General features: G+C 45.2%; 1 protein-coding gene across 42 annotated transcripts in view; it reads left to right on the top strand.

Annotated features, from left to right (window-relative positions):
• KCNMA1 (potassium calcium-activated channel subfamily M alpha 1) overlaps positions 1–18091 on the top strand; it is a 731637-nt gene that overhangs the window by 656942 nt on the left and 56604 nt on the right. For all 42 annotated transcript variants that reach the window (XM_019813336.3, XM_045040192.1, XM_019813339.3 and 39 more), the window contains 2 exons: positions 1132–1356; positions 4605–4797. In XM_019813336.3, the coding sequence (XP_019668895.2) occupies positions 1132–1356; positions 4605–4797 (418 nt within the window). The remainder of the gene's footprint in view (positions 1–1131; positions 1357–4604; positions 4798–18091) is intronic.

Here is an 18091-nt window from a genome sequence, read left to right as displayed (position 1 = left end):
CAGTGGCTAACCATTTTTGTGGGAAGCTGGGGTCCTCCTCTCACTGGAGCGATTTTATTCGTTTATTTGTCTTCTTTGTAGATCCAAACCTAGGGTTGGGAGAAGACACAGGCTTGTTTCTCTGGCTGACCTTTCTCTAGATCCTTTTAATTGTTATTTGGGAATAGTCTTGTGACTAAAGTAATAGTCTGATGATTTTCACAGGTGGGCCACTCCAGGCAGTCCCTGGAAAACGCAAGGCAGCAGTAGACAGGGGTCAGCAAACTCTTTCTGCAAAGGATCATGTAATAAATAATTTAGGTCTTGCTGGCCATACGCTCTATGTCACAGCTAATCAGCTCTGCCTTTGCAATGTAAAAGCAGCCATAGACAATACCTAAATGAGTAAGATTGGCTGAGTTGCAATAAAATTTTGTTGGAATTTAAATTTTATATAATTGTCCCATATTATGAAATCTTCATTTTTATTTTTTTTTTTTTGCAACCATTTTAAAATGTAAAAACCAATCTTGGCTCACCAGCCATGGCCATACCAAAGCAGGTTGTAGACCAGATTTAGCCTGTGAACCATAATCTGCCAGCCCCTGGCTGAGGATGTGATGTTCTACCTGTTGATGTGATAACGTAGTGTGAAATCCCTTTGATGAGTCTGGAACTCAAAACTGAAACTTCTCAAGCTGAGACTAGCATAGGATCTGACCAATTTAATATCATTTCAGCAAGAGAGACAGCAAAGACAACTCCTTTTATCAAAAATTTCATGTGAACTAAGACTTCTCTTTTTAAACAACATAAATATTACTATTCTCTCATATTTCCCCCCACCTAAATATCATCAGGAAAGACCACCTGCTCATATGTATGAAGGTATAACTTTCTTAAATCTTGTGACAAAGAAGGTCAGGTTATGTGTGGGTATATGTTTACATATATTTGTGACCCCAGTATAATGCACACACACATACTCAAATTGTAAGTTTATGCGGCATACACATAACATTGGTGAAATAAAAATAATAACACAGAGTAAGCACTCAGCAAATGTCTATCTTTATGAAAGTGTTTTTTAAATACTTACCAAAACACTGTGAGGTCTTTTCTCCAATGCTGGTGCGCTTTTCCGTGTTGCAGACTCGAAGTGAAGCCGCCATGACCGTCCTGAGCGGCCACGTCGTGGTCTGCATCTTTGGTGATGTCAGCTCAGCCCTGATTGGCCTCCGGAACCTGGTGATGCCACTCCGTGCCAGCAACTTTCATTACCACGAGCTCAAGCACATCGTGTTTGTGGGCTCCATTGAGTACCTCAAGCGGGAATGGGAGACGCTTCATAACTTCCCCAAAGTGTCCATATTGCCTGTAAGTCCAAGGCCACATTATCGATGCTTTTTCCTTCTTTTCATTCACAAAAGAAAATCCCAGATGGATATAATAGCTGTAGCTTTGATCATGCCTCTGCTTCTTCATCCGGTTATGGGCCTGAGGACTCAGCCCTTCCCTTATGCTCTGTCTAGGAATATCTAAACCCTGGGAGACCTTATTAAAAGGAATTTGCAGCCAAGTTCAGCTGCTCATCAAGCATGAAGTTTAGCTGATACCAAATGTATTAACCATATCGATGTCTATACACTCTCTCTCTGTCTTGCCTACCCAAACCTAATGCTTTGAGATATTATGATGCTTATAGCAGAATTTACTTCTGGAACTATTTTTAGCATTTTATTTATGATATTATTAATGCTTCTGTGAATCTTGGTCATATTGCTTTCTGTTTTTAACTAAGTGGATTTAACAGAGTTCTTTCTTTATTTCTGTTGTATGGAAGGCCAGCCCCTTCCTCTGGCCACTCCCTGCCTCCCATTCATGTAGAAGCCTAGCAATATTTTCATAGGCTTGTATGTGTACGCACACATATGTGCATGTGATATTCTTGATTGAAAAATATGCTAGGGCCCAAATCTAAAAGGAACAGTTTGAGACTCAACAATTTAGTGTAAGGATGCAGGATACATGATCTAGGAGGCACGTAATTATTTCCTGATCATTAATCAATATATTTCTCATAAACTTTTAAACAATTCTAGATTTAGGAGACTAGTAAGCTGATTTAGTAATAAACACATGTAGTTAAAAATAATCACCTGAAGAAAAACAAATAGTCATACACGTAGAAGAGCATAAGCAGATATATACCTTGCTAATTTCAGTCATGTTAGATTTGATTATGTATTTCCACAATTATTTTTGTACATGTGCTTTTACACATGGTCCCTTGGAACACATGGACTGGGTCTAAAAGTGTTTTGTAAAGAGCTTATTATTTTGCTGGGCTGTGTGTGTGTGTGTGTGCACGCACATGTGTATGTGTATGTGCATGTGCGCACATGCACATGAGTGTGCATTCTGTATGTATGGGTGTTGGGTGTATGGGTAATGTTTGGTGTGTGTGTGTGTGTGTGTGTGTGTGTGTGTGTGCATTCTGTGTGTGTATATGTGTGTGTCTCCTGTGTGCCCTTGTATACATACACTCACCTGTTGGCCTACATATGAATGAGCTCTCATATTTGCTGGTCCTTTTTAAACCCTCCGAAATTTAACGCACTCAAGCACAGCATATTGTACAAATGGGCCTTCCTCTATGTCTTCACATATTTCATTGTTTAAACAGTGCCCCACGTATGGAGTCAGTCCAGAGAAACATGGTGTTTCTATATATGTCATCGGTATTTCTTGAGTTTTGAAATCGTGTGTATACAACTATGCAGGGATTGTCTTATATCACAATTACTGCTGGATTCCCTACAAGGTGAAAATTAAAAGAATATGAATGTAGGCAATTGAGGCTTATGCACTGGCGAAATGATTCAGGAAGTTGGTCAGACTTACTTTGTACCAAGTGATCCCTGGAAAAGAGGGATTCTTCTCTCAGAAGATACTGCTCCAGAGGCTGGAATTAGTAGCTTCCCAGCCCCAAAGCACTGCTCCATAATGCCACTTTGCAGCAGTATTTTGGGGCCTGAGAGCAGAATCATGTCTCTCACTGAGGCATCAAAGGGGGTTGATGGTCTCAATCTGAGCGGCCAAGTTCCATCATCCCAAAGCCACTTCTCCAGGAAGGAGAATGGGAGGAAGGCATCTGGGGATATATGGGGGTTGGCAAACCCTCTCCCTACGCGGTCAGTGAGTTGAAGGCAACTCAAATCTTCACGTAAGCAGAGCAGAAGCTGGATCCAGGCTGAAGGACCAAGTATGTGAACTCCAAAATGATGCCACATGGCCCTTGGGGAGCCCTGACATGGATGGCCTGATTAGTTCTTCTCTGATCCCTCCTGAGGGCACAGAGCGTGTGGAGGTCATGCCTCTCCCCTCTGACACTTAACCCTTCTTTCCTACCTGTGCTTGCCTTCTCTTCCTCTCTGTCATTACCTCCTTGTTCTGGGTTTTTTTCCCCCCGCTGCTTTTTTGTTCTTACGGGATTTTAAAAAATCTGTTTACTGGCTTATTTATTTTTAATTACACCAGTAATATACAAATACGTTCTTGTTATAAAATATTCAAACAAGACAGAAGTATGTAAAGTCAAAAACAAACTTTTCCCTTTACCCCCAATCTTATTCTCCTCCCTAGAGGTAATTACTGCTATTAGTTTAGTGTATATTTTTCCTGAAATTTCTCTCCAAATGTACACGCATTTACGAGTGCGTTCATAAATATATAGCTTTATTTTGTGGGTTTCTTTTTACATAAATGAAATAATACTTTTTAAATGATCTAGGACTTGTTTTTTTGTGTTTTTGTTTTGCACTTATCCCACTATTTTAGAGATCCTGCCCAGGCTACACCTACATGGAGAGCTGTTTTGGTCTCTTTACCTGCTGCATAGACTTTCCTTGTATGTATGTCCAGTGGTGCATTCAACCATCACTCTGTTGTTGGTCAATTAGGCGATTTTCTTGTGCTTTTTTTTCTCTTGCTGAAAATTTACAATAAAATCATATGACTTGAAGCTTAAGTTCTTCCCCCCTCCCCTTTACAAGATGCACATTAATTCCATCCTTCTCACGTCCTCCAGGTTGAGCAGTGCTATCAGTCCCACCTCGTCATACCATGCTCACTGGCTATTTCCCCTTGGCTGCATTGGAAATTCTAGTCAGAGCTGCTGTTTTTGCCCGAGACAGAAGTGACCTGCTATTAAATAAACAGGCATTTGAAACCCACCCCCTCGTTACATTCTGAAAGCCAGAGGTTGCCACAGGACAGTTTCTTAAATCAAGACAATTTCCAGGCAGGAAGAAGATGTAGAACCCTGGCATTATTCCTCTCCCTCGTTTGTTAGCAACGGCTTGATTGAGTGTGGAGAGCAAGCCTGAAATGCCGCCATCAGCACCGACTACCCTTTAGATTAGCACACAGCTCCTATTCCCTTGAATGTAGTTAGGCCAGCTTAATGTCAAGGCATAAAAAAGATACTTGTTAAATAATTTCCCAAAGCTCCGGCTCCATCTTTAATTTGTTTTTATTTTTTTTTCCCCTCTTTCCCTCTCGTCCCTCGGTCTCACTTTTGCTTCTTCTTTTTTTTTTTTTTTCCCCTTTCCTCGATGCCAAAGGGTACGCCATTAAGTCGGGCTGATTTAAGGGCCGTCAACATCAACCTCTGTGACATGTGCGTTATCCTGTCAGCCAATCAGAATAATATTGATGATACTTCGCTGCAGGACAAGGAATGCATCTTGGCGTCACTCAACATCAAATCTATGCAGTTTGATGACAGCATCGGGGTCTTGCAGGCTAATTCCCAAGGTAAGGACAGCCTGTAATACTTCTCTGCTGTGCCTACAGGGGACAGGGGCTGGCAAGAGGGATATCCTTCACTCAGTAATTCAAAGAGGCTCACACCAGCCTGCTGGCAGTAAAACCTGTGGTCCGGGTGATGGCTTTCAAAGGGGCATCTGCCGCGTCTTCTTACCATCTCGGGAAGCAGGCTTGAGAACACCTGAACACCCACACTCCGAATAGCCTGCCTTCCCAGAGAGGAAAGCAGCCTTTCAATTGCCACTGCCCTCAGTCTTCCCAAACAGTGGCTCTGTGACCCGGGTCACCAGCTAAATGTCAGGCACTGAAAAGATGCTGGCTGAACAATTCCTAATGTTTCTCTGCAGTATATATTTTTGCCATTGACCTATGTTAAGCGTTGCCATTGTTATAGCTGCATGGGGGTGTTAGGCTTTACTTTGTTATCCGCTGACCTACGGATGGTGACCCCCGGACAGCGGGGACTATAGGGACACAAAAAGTCATTTAGCAAGAGGTGATGCTCATCAGCCCACACGTTCTCTACAGCAGGCATGCCAGAGTGAAATGATGTACATCCACCTTCTCTGCTCTGCCCCCATCTTCCCTGTCATTTTCTCTGGGATCCTGGGCAGATAGCTGCTAGTAAAGATGTCATCTAGAAGTCTCAGAGAGGCAGCACAGCAAAACCTTGTAACAAACAGCCTGACTAATCTGAGCCTTGGCAGGACTGCTTCTGCGCAGGCTTGCCATGAACTGCAGGATCGTTGTCATAAGTGGTCTGCTGGATGGGTGACATTGGGTGCGTGGTGGGGGCCTGAATCCCATCATTCTAGGACCAAAGGTGGAGGGAGCACAGCCGTGAGAACTCTAGCTGCTGGGATGTGAAGCGCGACCTTATTGACGGGATAAAGTTCAGCCCCATCTTGCAGCCCAGACATGTGCTGCTGGATCTTTTGTCAGCTCAGCACCAGCACCACCTCCTTCCAACATCTGCTCAACAGTGCAGCAAAGCTGGGAACGGCAGTTCCTAGAATCCTCTGCCCTGCACAGTTCTGGGCTGGAGTCTGCCAATGAGAGCTGGGCACTGGGACGAGATCTGGAATTTGGAAGAGACAAAGAGACCTTGATTCTTTGGAGGCAGCGGCAGCCAGACCCTGAGCAGATGCGAGGTTCAAAGCAGCTTTTAAAGGAGCTTTCTGAGAATCACTGGCTTTGCTGCTAGGGACTGAGGGGCATGGTGTGGCCTTCTTCGAGCTGCCTGGAGATTTACAGTACCTCCTGTGGGGCTTGCAACTTGGTGTTGCGAGTGCAATGGCTCGTGGTGGCCTCTTTGACTTTTGTTCCTACAGCCCTTCCGATGGTGGCATCCGCATCTAATTTTCTTTATACTTGGAATAGAGTGACTTCTATTCTTGACGCAACCCTGACTGCTACGGTCTGAAGCCTGGTTTTCACCTCTCCACTCTGCCATCCTCTGCCTCTCCCCCAAATCTAAATCTTGGTATCCACTTGATCAGCTGGGCCTCAGGTCATAGCAACATGCCAAGGCTCTAAAAGAGAGTCTTACCTACCCAGCTGTGTACTGGAGAGCCAGAGACTGCCTTCTGTCCTGCCTGCTCAGGGAGCACAGGTGACAGAGGATATGAGGAGACAGTAAGTTGGCCTTCTGGGAGGTGGAAGAGGCAAGCCACCATTTGGTTCCTGCCTTTAAGTAGTTGTTCTTCCTCATGTGTCCTCCTAACTCCGTCCCAGCATGGGCGTCCCCTGGGGAGCTTGTTAGAAATGCAGAATCTCACGCCCACCCCAAACCTCCTGGGTCAGAATCTGCATTCTAACAGGGTCCCCAGGTGACTCGTGTGCACTGCTTTAAGGCACAATATTCTGCACGCTAACAAAGCCCGGTCCAGTGAACACGCTGACCAACCCGATTAGACGCTCCTCTTCTCCTGGCGGGAGCTAGCAAGGGGAATGGAAAGAAGTGGAAGCAGGAGAAGCGCTCCCTTCGGGCGGGGGGTGGGGGGCAGATGGAACTGAGCAGGAGGGGCCGGAAAATACTCCCTTTCCCCAGCATGTCTGTTTTCTCCCAATTCAATAATTGTGATTGTCAAGGTCCATAGATCAGAATCTCAATGCCTGATTGAGTTACGTGTGTGTCTGACATGGGTGTTCCTTCCAGCTCTCATAAACCTGACCCCAGTCTCTCAGATCCTGTATGATGGCCACGCTGATAAAAAGGCTTCCCCTCCCCTCCGCACATACCTGATTCTCAAAAGCCTTCTTTACTGTTTTAGGACAGGCATAAGCAAGGAAAATAGGCTTTGGCGGGAGATAAGGAAGAAAGGGAACGGGAGCATATTTTTCCTGCACAAAGAAGAGAAGGGCACTCCTTCTTTAGTACACCCACCCCCCAGACACACACACATACACACCAAAGGAGGCCAAGGATGTACCCCATGGCCAGTGGCAATTTTCAGACTCTTGGTCAGCAGTGGTGTGGAGCCCAGGCCCCCCAGCAGCCAGCAAGCACTTCGTTCTGCTCTCAGTGAGAGACTGCCAAAGCTACCGGCACACTGAGCCCATATTTCCCCTTGTTTTCTTACTCTGTCTGCCCTTCTCTTGTCCTTGGTTGCTAACACCCTCCTCTGGGGACACTCTGACCTTCCAACAGTCCAGCGGTGGCCATCAGCACAGGAAGTGACTTTCTCTCTGATGGGCAAGTACTCTGTATTCATCTTGGGCTGCTCATCACACAGCCCACTCCTTGGGTTTGTCCCAGCCCATGGGGCTGGAGGGACAAACTAGGTTTCCCTGTCACTGTCCCTCCTTGAGAACTGTTTGACCAGCTGGAACGCTCATCGGCCTCAGATATTTTAATTACCCTTCATCTAGGTATTTGTCACGACCACGCTCCAAGTAGATTGGAATTACAGGGTACAAAATGGATTTCGTGTTACTCTTTGCATGTTGGGAAGCAAATCTAACTTCCCCTGAGGGATAGCAACATAGATTTCTGGCCACTGCTACCCACTTTTCATCACTATTTATTCTGCAGTCCTTATGAAGCTGCATCCTCGGCTTTGTCTTGAGAGCTACATTACCATTTCTCCAAAACTCAGCAGGACAGAAATGTGGACTCAGGGCAAGCGTGTGTGCTCTGGGGCCAAAATATCCGTGCATCTCAATGGAAAGTTTTTCTAGCATGATACCATGTAACATGAAAAATGTACCTTAACATTGAGGAGGTAGAGTCTTTGTTGAGATTTGGGTTCAGACACTTGCCAGTGTGCATTATCTGGTCTCTGAGACTAACAAAGCCTCTTTTTCCTCTTCTCTATTCACATTCCCTTTTGGTGCCACTGTTCTAGCCCACATGGTGTCAGAACTGACCCAGCCTAGGGACTTTGGACCAGACGCTTTCTGAAAAGATCTGAGATGTGATGGCTGGTTGTCAAAAACAATTACAGAGAAAGGTGGCATACCCCATGCTGGATGGTATATCCGATGTGACAGTTGGGTCTATGAGATGCAGTTTTAATATACAGCAGGCAAGACTGCAGTGACAATTATATAAAGCAGGTGAAGCTGCTTCTTGCTGGTCAGCAAACATCAGCTCAGAACCACTTTACAGCTCTTTACCAGCAACTAAGTGCCTTTATTTACAGAGCGCCTGTCACTTCCCTTTGGCTGGAGAGCTGGTATATTATTTAGCACGTATTTATCTGGGGAAAACATTTCAATTTAAATCAGCTGGTACAACAGTGGCTCTTGCCAGACTGTTTCCCTGTGGTTCTGAAAGACAAGAACTGAGCCTGATCTTGAAAGGGAGGGTGGGTAGAGAAAGGAAGGGCCCATTCTCAGAGAGCCACTTGAGTCAGTACCTGAAAAGAGGGGGCATGTGATTGAGTTTCCCTTTGTGCTTTTGTTTTTTTTTTTTTTTAAATTTTTTTTTCAACGTTTATTTATTTTTGGGACAGAGAGAGACAGAGCATGAACGGGGGAGGGGCAGAAAGAGAGGGAGACACAGAATCGGAAACAGGCTCCAGGCTCCGAGCCATCAGCCCAGAGCCCGACGCGGGGCTCGAACTCACGGACCGCGAGATCGTGACCTGGCTGAAGTCGGACGCTTAACCGACTGCGCCACCCAGGCGCCCCCCTTTGTGCTTTTGAATCACATTATGAAATGAGCATCTTATAGTTTCTTCCTGGCTGACCTCCTCGTGAAGGTAACTCTTAGAGAAAGAAATAGGAGTAAATGAGTGTCTGCTATGCATCAGGCACTATAAAAGCCCAGAACACAAAAATGGCATGGATTCAGCACTTGCCATCCTTGAGGGGCTCGGGTGAGTGGATGAGATACCCCCACAAACAATTACCGTGCAATGAGACAAGGATGAGGCTAGAAACAAAAGAGCTCCTCGGTTTATATACTTCAAGTGGTTGCGAAAGTTTCCAAGAAGAGGTGACGTTTGTGGATGAGTTGAATACATGTGGCTCTTGAGCACTTGAAATGTGACTAGTGTGACTGAGGATTTTTTTTCTCCCTTTTACTTGATTTAATAAATTTGAATTTAAATACTGGCATGTGGCTAGTAGCTACCATATTGGATGGCACAGGTCTAAGTCATCAGCTTGTTGCCGTTTTAAGGGCTGGGATTATAGGGCTGAGAAGACAGGACAGCTATAGCGATGGCAGTCACAAGGGCCAGGCAGAGATTGAGGTGGATTTGTAACAGCAAAGATAGCCCATTGAAGGCCAGTCAGGTGGGATGGAGGTGTGGATGAGCAAGGATGAAGAGCTGGTAATGAGTTCTGAGGTTGACAACTAGGTGGATATAAAGTAAGCTGAGGGCTCAGGAGGAGAAACAGGCTCGGGGAAGATGGCAAAGAATATGGTCCTGGTTCATTTGAGTTGACAGTATATGTAGATATCTAACAAAAAATATAACCATACCCTGACTATATAGGGATAAAGTCAGGTTTGAGGTTGCAGACTTGGAAATCATTGGTGATGGATGGTGTATAGGCCTTGAGAGTGGATATTTCCCAGAGAGAGAAGGCAGAGCAACCAAGAGAGAAGGGCCAAACCTGGAACCTTGGAAATGTCAACACTGAAGTGACAAACAGAGGGAGAGAACCCAGTGAAAGGGCCTGAGGGCAAAGATTGAGGAAGTAGGAGTGGGTACTATCAAAAGTAAAGGAGAAGAGAGTTGAATAAATTCCAGATAGCAATTTAGGGTGTATCCTAATTAAGTGTTGATGCATATGTTTTCTTGAATAGACTATGAGCTCTTTGAGAGGCGAGGACCATTCTTCTTTTGCTCATCTTCATGTCCCCAGTGCCTCTAGCACAGGATCTGACATAGAGTTGACATGCCATAAGAATTTGTTGGGCTGCACTGATCTGAAAGAAAGCAATGATTAGCACTGTCAGATACTACAGGAAAGTCAAGTAGATGAAGTCCGAAAAGAGGCAATGGTGCATTTGACCCTCAGGAAGTTGTTGACGACCTTGGCAAGAGCAGCTTGAGTAGCTTGTTGCCAGTGGAGGCTGGCGTTGAGGGGTCTGAAGCATTAATGGGAGGTGAGAAGTTGAAACCGTATATTACTCTTTCAAGTGCACATAGGGAGAGAAATAGGGTATTTCAGGGGAATCTTGTCAAAAAAGAGATTTCCTTTCTGTTTTTAGAACGTGGAGAAATCCACCATATTTGTTGGCTGCAGTAGACTGAGGTGAAACCCCACTGAGAGGGAGAGTTTGAAGCTTTAGGAGGAAGTCATTATATGATAGTGTAACAGAGAGAAGCAGGAGAAAACAATGTGGCCTTCAAAAGGAGAAGGAATGGCCCTGGTCTCTCCGAAACGGAAAGCTAGATGAGGAAGATTATAAGCTGGAGGCAGTCAGATGGCTCTCCTTTCTTCACGAAGCTGCCAGTTTGGTTTTCCTTGAAGATCTGAGGGACCGGGACAGTTGGGACTGGGAACTGATGGTGACAAAGGTTCAGGGCAAACATTACAGTAAACATGTAAGGAAGCTGGTTGGAGTGAGATGAGGGTGTGAGTGAGTGTTGGTGAGGGCCAGCCTGGGTTGGAATTACGAAGGCGTTATGGTGCCAGTCAACACAGCTCTGCGATCTTCTCTGCAGCTCTTGGCAGAAACAGCAGAAAATGTACAAAATGGCTTGAGTTTGGGATGGCAATCCAGAGGAGGCGAAGGATTCCATGGCGCTGTTCAGAGGATATTAAAATGAATGGTCGCCAGGTCTAAAATGGTAGATGGGGAAGTCAAACCAGTGTTGGGGCTTACAGACTGAGAGGCCATGACAAAGCAGGCAATTAATCCCTGTGATCAAAGAACAGGGTGTGAAGCAAAAGCGTGGGAGAGCTGAAGCATGGGAGGTTTGATGTGAGAGAGGAGTGTGTGATGAGCTCGGAGAATGAAATATTGCAGATCCTGAACAGAGTTTGGTGGTATTATGCTCATTTTGCATGCGGATTCTGGGTCTAAGGCAAAGCCCATCTGACTACCACCAGCACCACCAGCACCACCAACAACTGTAATAATAATACTAATGCTTATGAAAGTTTGCTGCCATTACATGATAGACATTTTGCCAATTGAGACGATAAGGTTTTCACCCTTGGCCACACATTGTATTCATTTGAGAAACTTAAAAAAAAATATCGATGGCTGGGTCGCACCTCAGCAACTGTGGTTTCACTGATCTGGGGTACAACCTGGACATTAGAAGCTTTATAAACTCCCAGATGGCGCAGCCAGAGTGGGAACCACTGCCCGAATTGGTCCTCTGAGGAGGCATATGTGGTAAGGAGGTTACCATTTTGATTGGAAAGGGAGGAAACTGAGGCCTTGAGGGGTGAAGTAATGGTTTTCACCTGGGCCTTCTGGTCTCCCAGGGATCCTAAACTTTACTATTTTACTTCCTTAGGACAATGCTGTTGGCTCAGCTTGTTGGTCTGCCTTCTTTCTTTCATATTTTCTGGATGGTCATTAGCTTTATAAGACTAAAAAAACCTTAAGTGGAGAAAAAGGGGCTTGGGGTTGTGCTGGAGCCCAGGTTCTAGTTTCTACCAACTGGCTGCATTTGTCATCTTGTCTCTGTCACATGTCTCATGGTGATAAGCGAAGGATATTAGTTGCCCCGTGGACAGGCCTTCCTCCTGACCACAGCTTTTGACAGATGGCCAAGCAGAGATCTAGCACTATGCTGCTACTAAACAGCAACGTCGCTCACCCCCAGGGCCAGCAGTGTGCTCCCTAAAGAGCTTGGGTCTCTTTAAGAAGATGGAGTGTGTGTATTTCAACATCGGGGTTCATTTTGGATGTGGTGTGAAGGTTTCTCTGTGGTTCCCTTTCCTGTTACATGCTCCGCATTCCTCAGATGCATGCTCCCTGTCCCCAAACCCTTATTAAGCACCTGTTGTGTGCTCGGACTGTGCATGGCAGACACTGTTAGAGAGACAGGGATGCGTGAAGCACATTCCCTGTCCTTGCAACCTCCAATGCAAATGTGCAACTGCTTCTGAATGCTGGTATATTACCAGGAAAGAATTACAGTCCATGGAGGCAAATATGGGACAGGAAGAGAAAAAGGAAGAGAGCGGGTTTGAGAGACACTTTGAAAAAATGAGTAGGATTTCAGCTGGTGGAACCAAATAGAGCTGGCTGCGGTCAGAGAAAAGAATTGAAGTAAGGGGCAAGAATGCATGGAGATGTGTTCGAGGGACAGTGATGAGTACAGTTTGGCTGGAAAACAGGGTATGTATAAGACAGCAGGGAGGCCTGAGGCAGAAATGTGGGTTAGGCACTGAGGGATTTTTTTTTTTTTAATTTTGAGTTATGAAGCTATAATTATTCACTAGGCACTGGGGAGCTGCAGCAGGTTTCAGAGCAAGAGAGTGACGGGATCAGACCTGAGCTTCAGGGAGATTGATCTGGCAGCCTGTGAAGCACTGTTTGGAGTGGGAAAGAAGAGAATGCAGGGGTCTGGGTAGGAACTGTGGTTATCCAGGAGATCAGGAACCTTGAGCTGGAAACAGAAGGGGAGACTATTTTACTGTGAGACGTAGTAGACGTAAAACAGATTACGTGATTGTCAGCTTCCTTCTCAGTGACAGAGGATAGTGATGAGCTCACAGGAAGAGGCCTCAGGAGGCAGGGCCTGGCAGTGGGGGAAAATGGTATTGGTAATGTTGGGTTCTAGCCATGGTTCATTTCCATGTAGACTTGGCAGAAAATCCAGGTGACCACGAAATGCAGATGGCTGGAAATAAAGTCCTGCATTCAGGAGAGGGTCACAGCTAAAAGTCTGCCCCATGGCTCATTCTCTATCAGTGGAGTAGAACCTTGGAGAGAGGTATGAGGAAAGAAATGTGAAAAGCAGAAAAGAGAAGCACCTTAGAAAGGGCAGAGAGGAACATTTGTAGAAGCCAAGGAACCACAAGCTGAGCTGGGCTCCCAACTTCCCAAGGAATGGAAAAACATATGTCACAAACCCTAAATGAATGTCCCCTGCCTGCTTTTCTTCACCCCTCTAAATTTATTTTTCTATATTCTGTGCCTCTTTATAGCTACAAGTTAAAAAATGTATAATGGCTCACACAAACACTCCAATAGACACACAAGCATGTATGTGTATGCACACCAGCACACATGCATGTGGGCACACACACACACACACACACACCCAGACCTCCAGCCCCCCGTGACCCTCAGCCACGGTGACACTAAATGATGTCCACACATAAGCAGATGCTCTCCCTTGACTGCATTTCAACAAAAGTTAAGAGCCTCAAGTAGGGAATGACCTTTTTCTTTGGAAGAATGGCCAAAGTTCTTAGAGAGACAGCATTAATTGGGGGCATAGGGCATATCCTAAAGTCTGAGATTTCTTTTCCTGTTCCAGAGAAGAAAATGTGACTTCTCTTTTATCTTTGGGGGAGGCTATGTGGGTTAGGACCTCTAAATTATGGCAGGATTCAAAGGGTCAGGATTCAAAAGGACCTTCTTAAACTAGAACTTCGGGACAAAACCCACAGGATGGAATGTAATGAAGTCCACTGGGCGTTCAGTTTCAAATAATCACTGAAGACGGGTTGCATAAACCTGGCTGATGGAAGTGTAATTTATTTTGAGTAGTGATTGTTTCATCCTGGTCGGTCTGAGAGTGAGTGTGTCAGGAGCTATGAAGATTTGAGGGGAAAAACTAACCAACTCAAGAATGCAGCCAAGGAGATGGTCAGAATGGGGAAGCACTAGGACAGCCTATCCCTTGCCAAGCAGTTAAGAGAGTGGGGGGTTAGTGGACTGAAAGGGCCATTTTACCTTCTGCTCCACTGGAAAAACCACGGCCGATGGCTAATGATTAAGGAGAAACAGATTTTAGACCTGCATAAGGAAGACATTTCCAGAATAGAATGGGCTGCCTAAAAATGTGCTGAGCATTCTGTCGCCACAGGTCCATTTGCCAAGGGAAAGGTACTGACCTGATCTTTGTGATGAGAGGGACATCAAACCAGATGAGTCCTTTGGTCCTTCATAACTGAGGGTCTTTGGTATGCTTTTTGTGTTTATTACATGGGGATCTGTGTTTTTGATGATCTACATTGTTACTCCAGAGAGAGAGCTATGGCGTTTGGTAGAATTGGGATTATAACAGGTCTTTTGGTGGAAGCCTCCACATCCTTCCAGAATGGCACTGTCTCTGTGTGTAAGTTGCAGCGCGGTAAGCAGTGCACATCTGGCTTTTCCGTTAATCTGACGACCACCCCATCTTCAACTCCCATGTCACCCTCAACTTCTGTCCTGCCAGTGTTTCCCCTTTTTGTCCTCCCTGCCTCACCCCTGCACACCCAGGCCACACACCTCCCTGCCCCAATCCCAAACATACCTATGCACATATCCTCACACACATTCTCCCTTCCTGAAACCAGAGAAGCATTTTTTTTCAGCGGCTCCCATGTGACATTCATTGCCACAATATGGTCTCTCAATTCTGAAAGGGTTGGGGTGGGGGGTGGGGGCGGGGAGAAGCCATTTCTCTCTACCCGCCGAATGAACAAAGCTCTGTGCTAAAATATTTGTCTTCGGTTGTAACTGAAACTGCGGTTGGCTTCAGTCCCCCAAACCAGAAAGACAATTATACTTAACTGTTTCGAGATTTATAAATACCACACTGGAATAGCCTCTAGGTAGTAACTTTAGATACCCAGCCCAATAATTTTCTTTTATTGGTTTGTGATTTAGATCTTATTTTGAGTCCTCTATAATAAGAGTAGTACATTTCATTAAAAGAGCTTACTAACCAATAAAGAAAATCTGGCTTAGGGCTCGAGCAGGTCTCGAGTACAGAAAGGGGCCTGCCCCGTTATGTTTCTGTGGTGGACATTACAAGACTAATCTCAGCACAGGAGTGCACATGTATTACAGCAAAGCAGCATCTGCAGCTGCTTTCTTCTAAATGACTTCAACTTGGGAGAATTTTTCCTACACAGCATATTTTACCACATGAGAGATCCTCTGAAGACCGCCGTTTACTATTCTGGTAATAGATTCCCAGCGACGAAAACGAGGACACACAAAAAAACAAGAATGGCTGTAACAAGAGATGGGAAAGCCTGGACTCTTTGCTCACCCGGTGGTGGTTTGTAGGCCTTCCCTAGATGGGGCTCTTCCTTGGGGAGTGGATGTGGGGGATTAAAAATAAAAACGGACAAAATAACGTTTTCCTTTCGACTACATGCAAGAGCAGATTGAGTTCCTCTCTCAGGTTGTGCCCAGCTTGGGACAACTGCAGTGAAGGAAAATCTTAGCTTCGGAGACAGAAAACAGATGTGGGGTGGTGCTGGGTTTGGGCTGAACTCATCGTCCTCACATCAGGCTTTACTCCTTAAAACCTGCGTGTGTAGTTAATGCCTCTTTTTAAAAATTGTAGGCCCTCTTTTTTTCAGTTGAGTCATGCACCAGGCACACTCATATGCACTATCTCATTTACTCTTCCTGATAACCTGTTAAGGCGGAGGTCATCTATCTCCATTTTACAGATGAGAAAACTAAGGCCGAGGAAACTTCAGCAGCTTCCCCACAGTCTCATAGTGCGTCAAGGGCACGTGGAGTTGATGCCCAAATTGTGTGATTCCAAAGTCTGTGCTTCTCTTACCGCCTCAGTCAGCCCCATAGAAGAGAATAAGTGTTATTCTCATGAGAACAGGCCTCAATCTGTACGTCTGCTTTTAACGGTCATGGAAGCATCCCCAGGCATGCTAAATGTCTCTCTGCACCCAGAGACTCAAGGGTCTTTTTAACATTCTTATTCTGTGCATCCACATTTTGTAGGTCCCTGGCCCTCCTCCCCTCAGCAATCAGAGACACTGGGATTCTCTTGGTTCTGGTCTTCCTTGCTACAATAGCTAAACAAACAAGAGTAGAGTTGAGAGAAATATCAAGAACTCTGCTTAGCCTGCCTCTGTGAGCAGTTTAATTGTTGCAGCTTTTTCCCTGTTATTATAGATTTGCTTTTGGAGCTGTCAGAACAAAGGTGGAAAGTTAGAGACCCCTGATATTGCTCTCTGTTGTCCAGACACTTACAAAATATTTCCAGGTTTTATCGATTCATCTCACTCTCCAGGTGGAAGTTTCCGTAAAAGGCAGTAGATGAGAATAAACAGACCACTCTAGCCCCCAAAGCCTAGGATTTCACATGGTGTGTTACACTCAGAAAATGGTCCAGATAAATTGTCCTTTGGGAGGAAAGTGTGACTGTATAATCAAAGAAAAGTAAAAGAAGTCTTGTCATCCCGTGGACTCTCTGAGGCCCTCGATGAGATTCTGGATAAGGATGGGTCCATCAAGAGTTCTTTTCCTGAGCATTACTTTGGTTTATACCCCATGGCTGAGATTAGTGTCCCCACTCTTTCCATGGTCATGCTGTCACGGAGCTAATGGGATCCATAGACAGAAATGACACAGACATATAAAATAAGTTGTATGGCACAACTTGAATACACATATTTAACGATATGGGGCCTGCATCATTCCAGAGTAGCTTGTAAAAGGCATGGTGTGAGTCATTTGTAATTTTCTGAGGCATGAGTTTAATCCATATGCTGTAAAGATAACGTGCATGCCCCGAGCCGGTAGATGAGCCTAACCAACCATCCAAGGGAGTTTTGTCTTAATCCATCTATGTATAACCAAAAAACTCATATGAAGTCCTAAAACCTTTATTTCTTGTCTTAAAAATGGCCTTGCAAAGAAACACTGATCTATAAATGACCTTAGTTCTGGATTTATAGAGTATTTAGGAGTGTGGATGGTCCTTAAGTATTTCAGTCAAACTTCATGGAATGTTCTGGTGGAAATCATTCCAGAAAAGCAGTCATTCTAGAAAATTCTAGAAAAGCAGTCATTGAGCATCTTGTTACATATCCCCAGTAAAGAGTTTCTACCAGCTATAAGAGCCACAGGGATGTCACCACACAGTGTGTTAAGAGAAGCCAGGGGCCGTTTGGGGCTGCAGTGGTTGGGGGCAGGGGCTCCAGAATAAGTGAAGTTCAATTTGAAAATAGGTATGATTATCATAAGTAAAGGGGCTACAGGCAGGTGGAAGAGGCTGAGGCTGAGTGAGAGAAGGCACATAAACAAGAAAGGCCAAGTGTAGTTCAGGCAGGGGCACTTAGCTATCTGTCTGCTGATGATAGAACAGAGGGGCCTTAATGGTCTCAGGGCGTCAGAGGAAAGGAGGTAGGTGAGGTCACTGTTAATTTGGGTGGGACCTCACAAGAATGGCCTGGTCTATCACCTTACTGATCTCCCCACTCCCGCCAACAGTCAGAAATGCATTTAAATGCTTAGCACAGCACCTCCCACCTACTAGATGCTTGTAGAGGTTTGTGGAGTGAACAAATGAATGAATACTCCTAATATCTGTTGTTTGCAGCCTGCCCTATCTTCGTTTGCCCTCAAATGAGACAAAGCAGCTCGATACTTTGTTAAAAACCACATACTTTCCTCCCAGGCTTCAGTCACTCTCCATTCCTTTGACTGCTGAGCAGTAGGCAAGGGCTACAAAGATCCAAGATGTTGAACTTGTCAGGCTTGTCCAAACGTTCTCTAGTAAATCACCCCAATCCTTGAACCTTTACTAATAGCTCCTGATCCTCAACCTTGCATTGGCCTCACTGCAGGTAGTGTTGCACAATACCAGCCCAAGGCCTAAGGAGGCTGTAGGATTGAGACCTCCAGAGTTTAACGAAGGGCAGAAACCATCTCTACTTTCTGCTC

Source organism: Felis catus, chromosome D2, assembly GCF_018350175.1.
Source record: "Felis catus isolate Fca126 chromosome D2, F.catus_Fca126_mat1.0, whole genome shotgun sequence".
In the NCBI taxonomy this organism is placed as follows: domain Eukaryota; kingdom Metazoa; phylum Chordata; class Mammalia; order Carnivora; family Felidae; genus Felis; species Felis catus.
The sequence above is the reverse complement of the archived record's forward strand: the minus strand, read 5'-3'. Positions and strand labels throughout refer to the sequence as shown.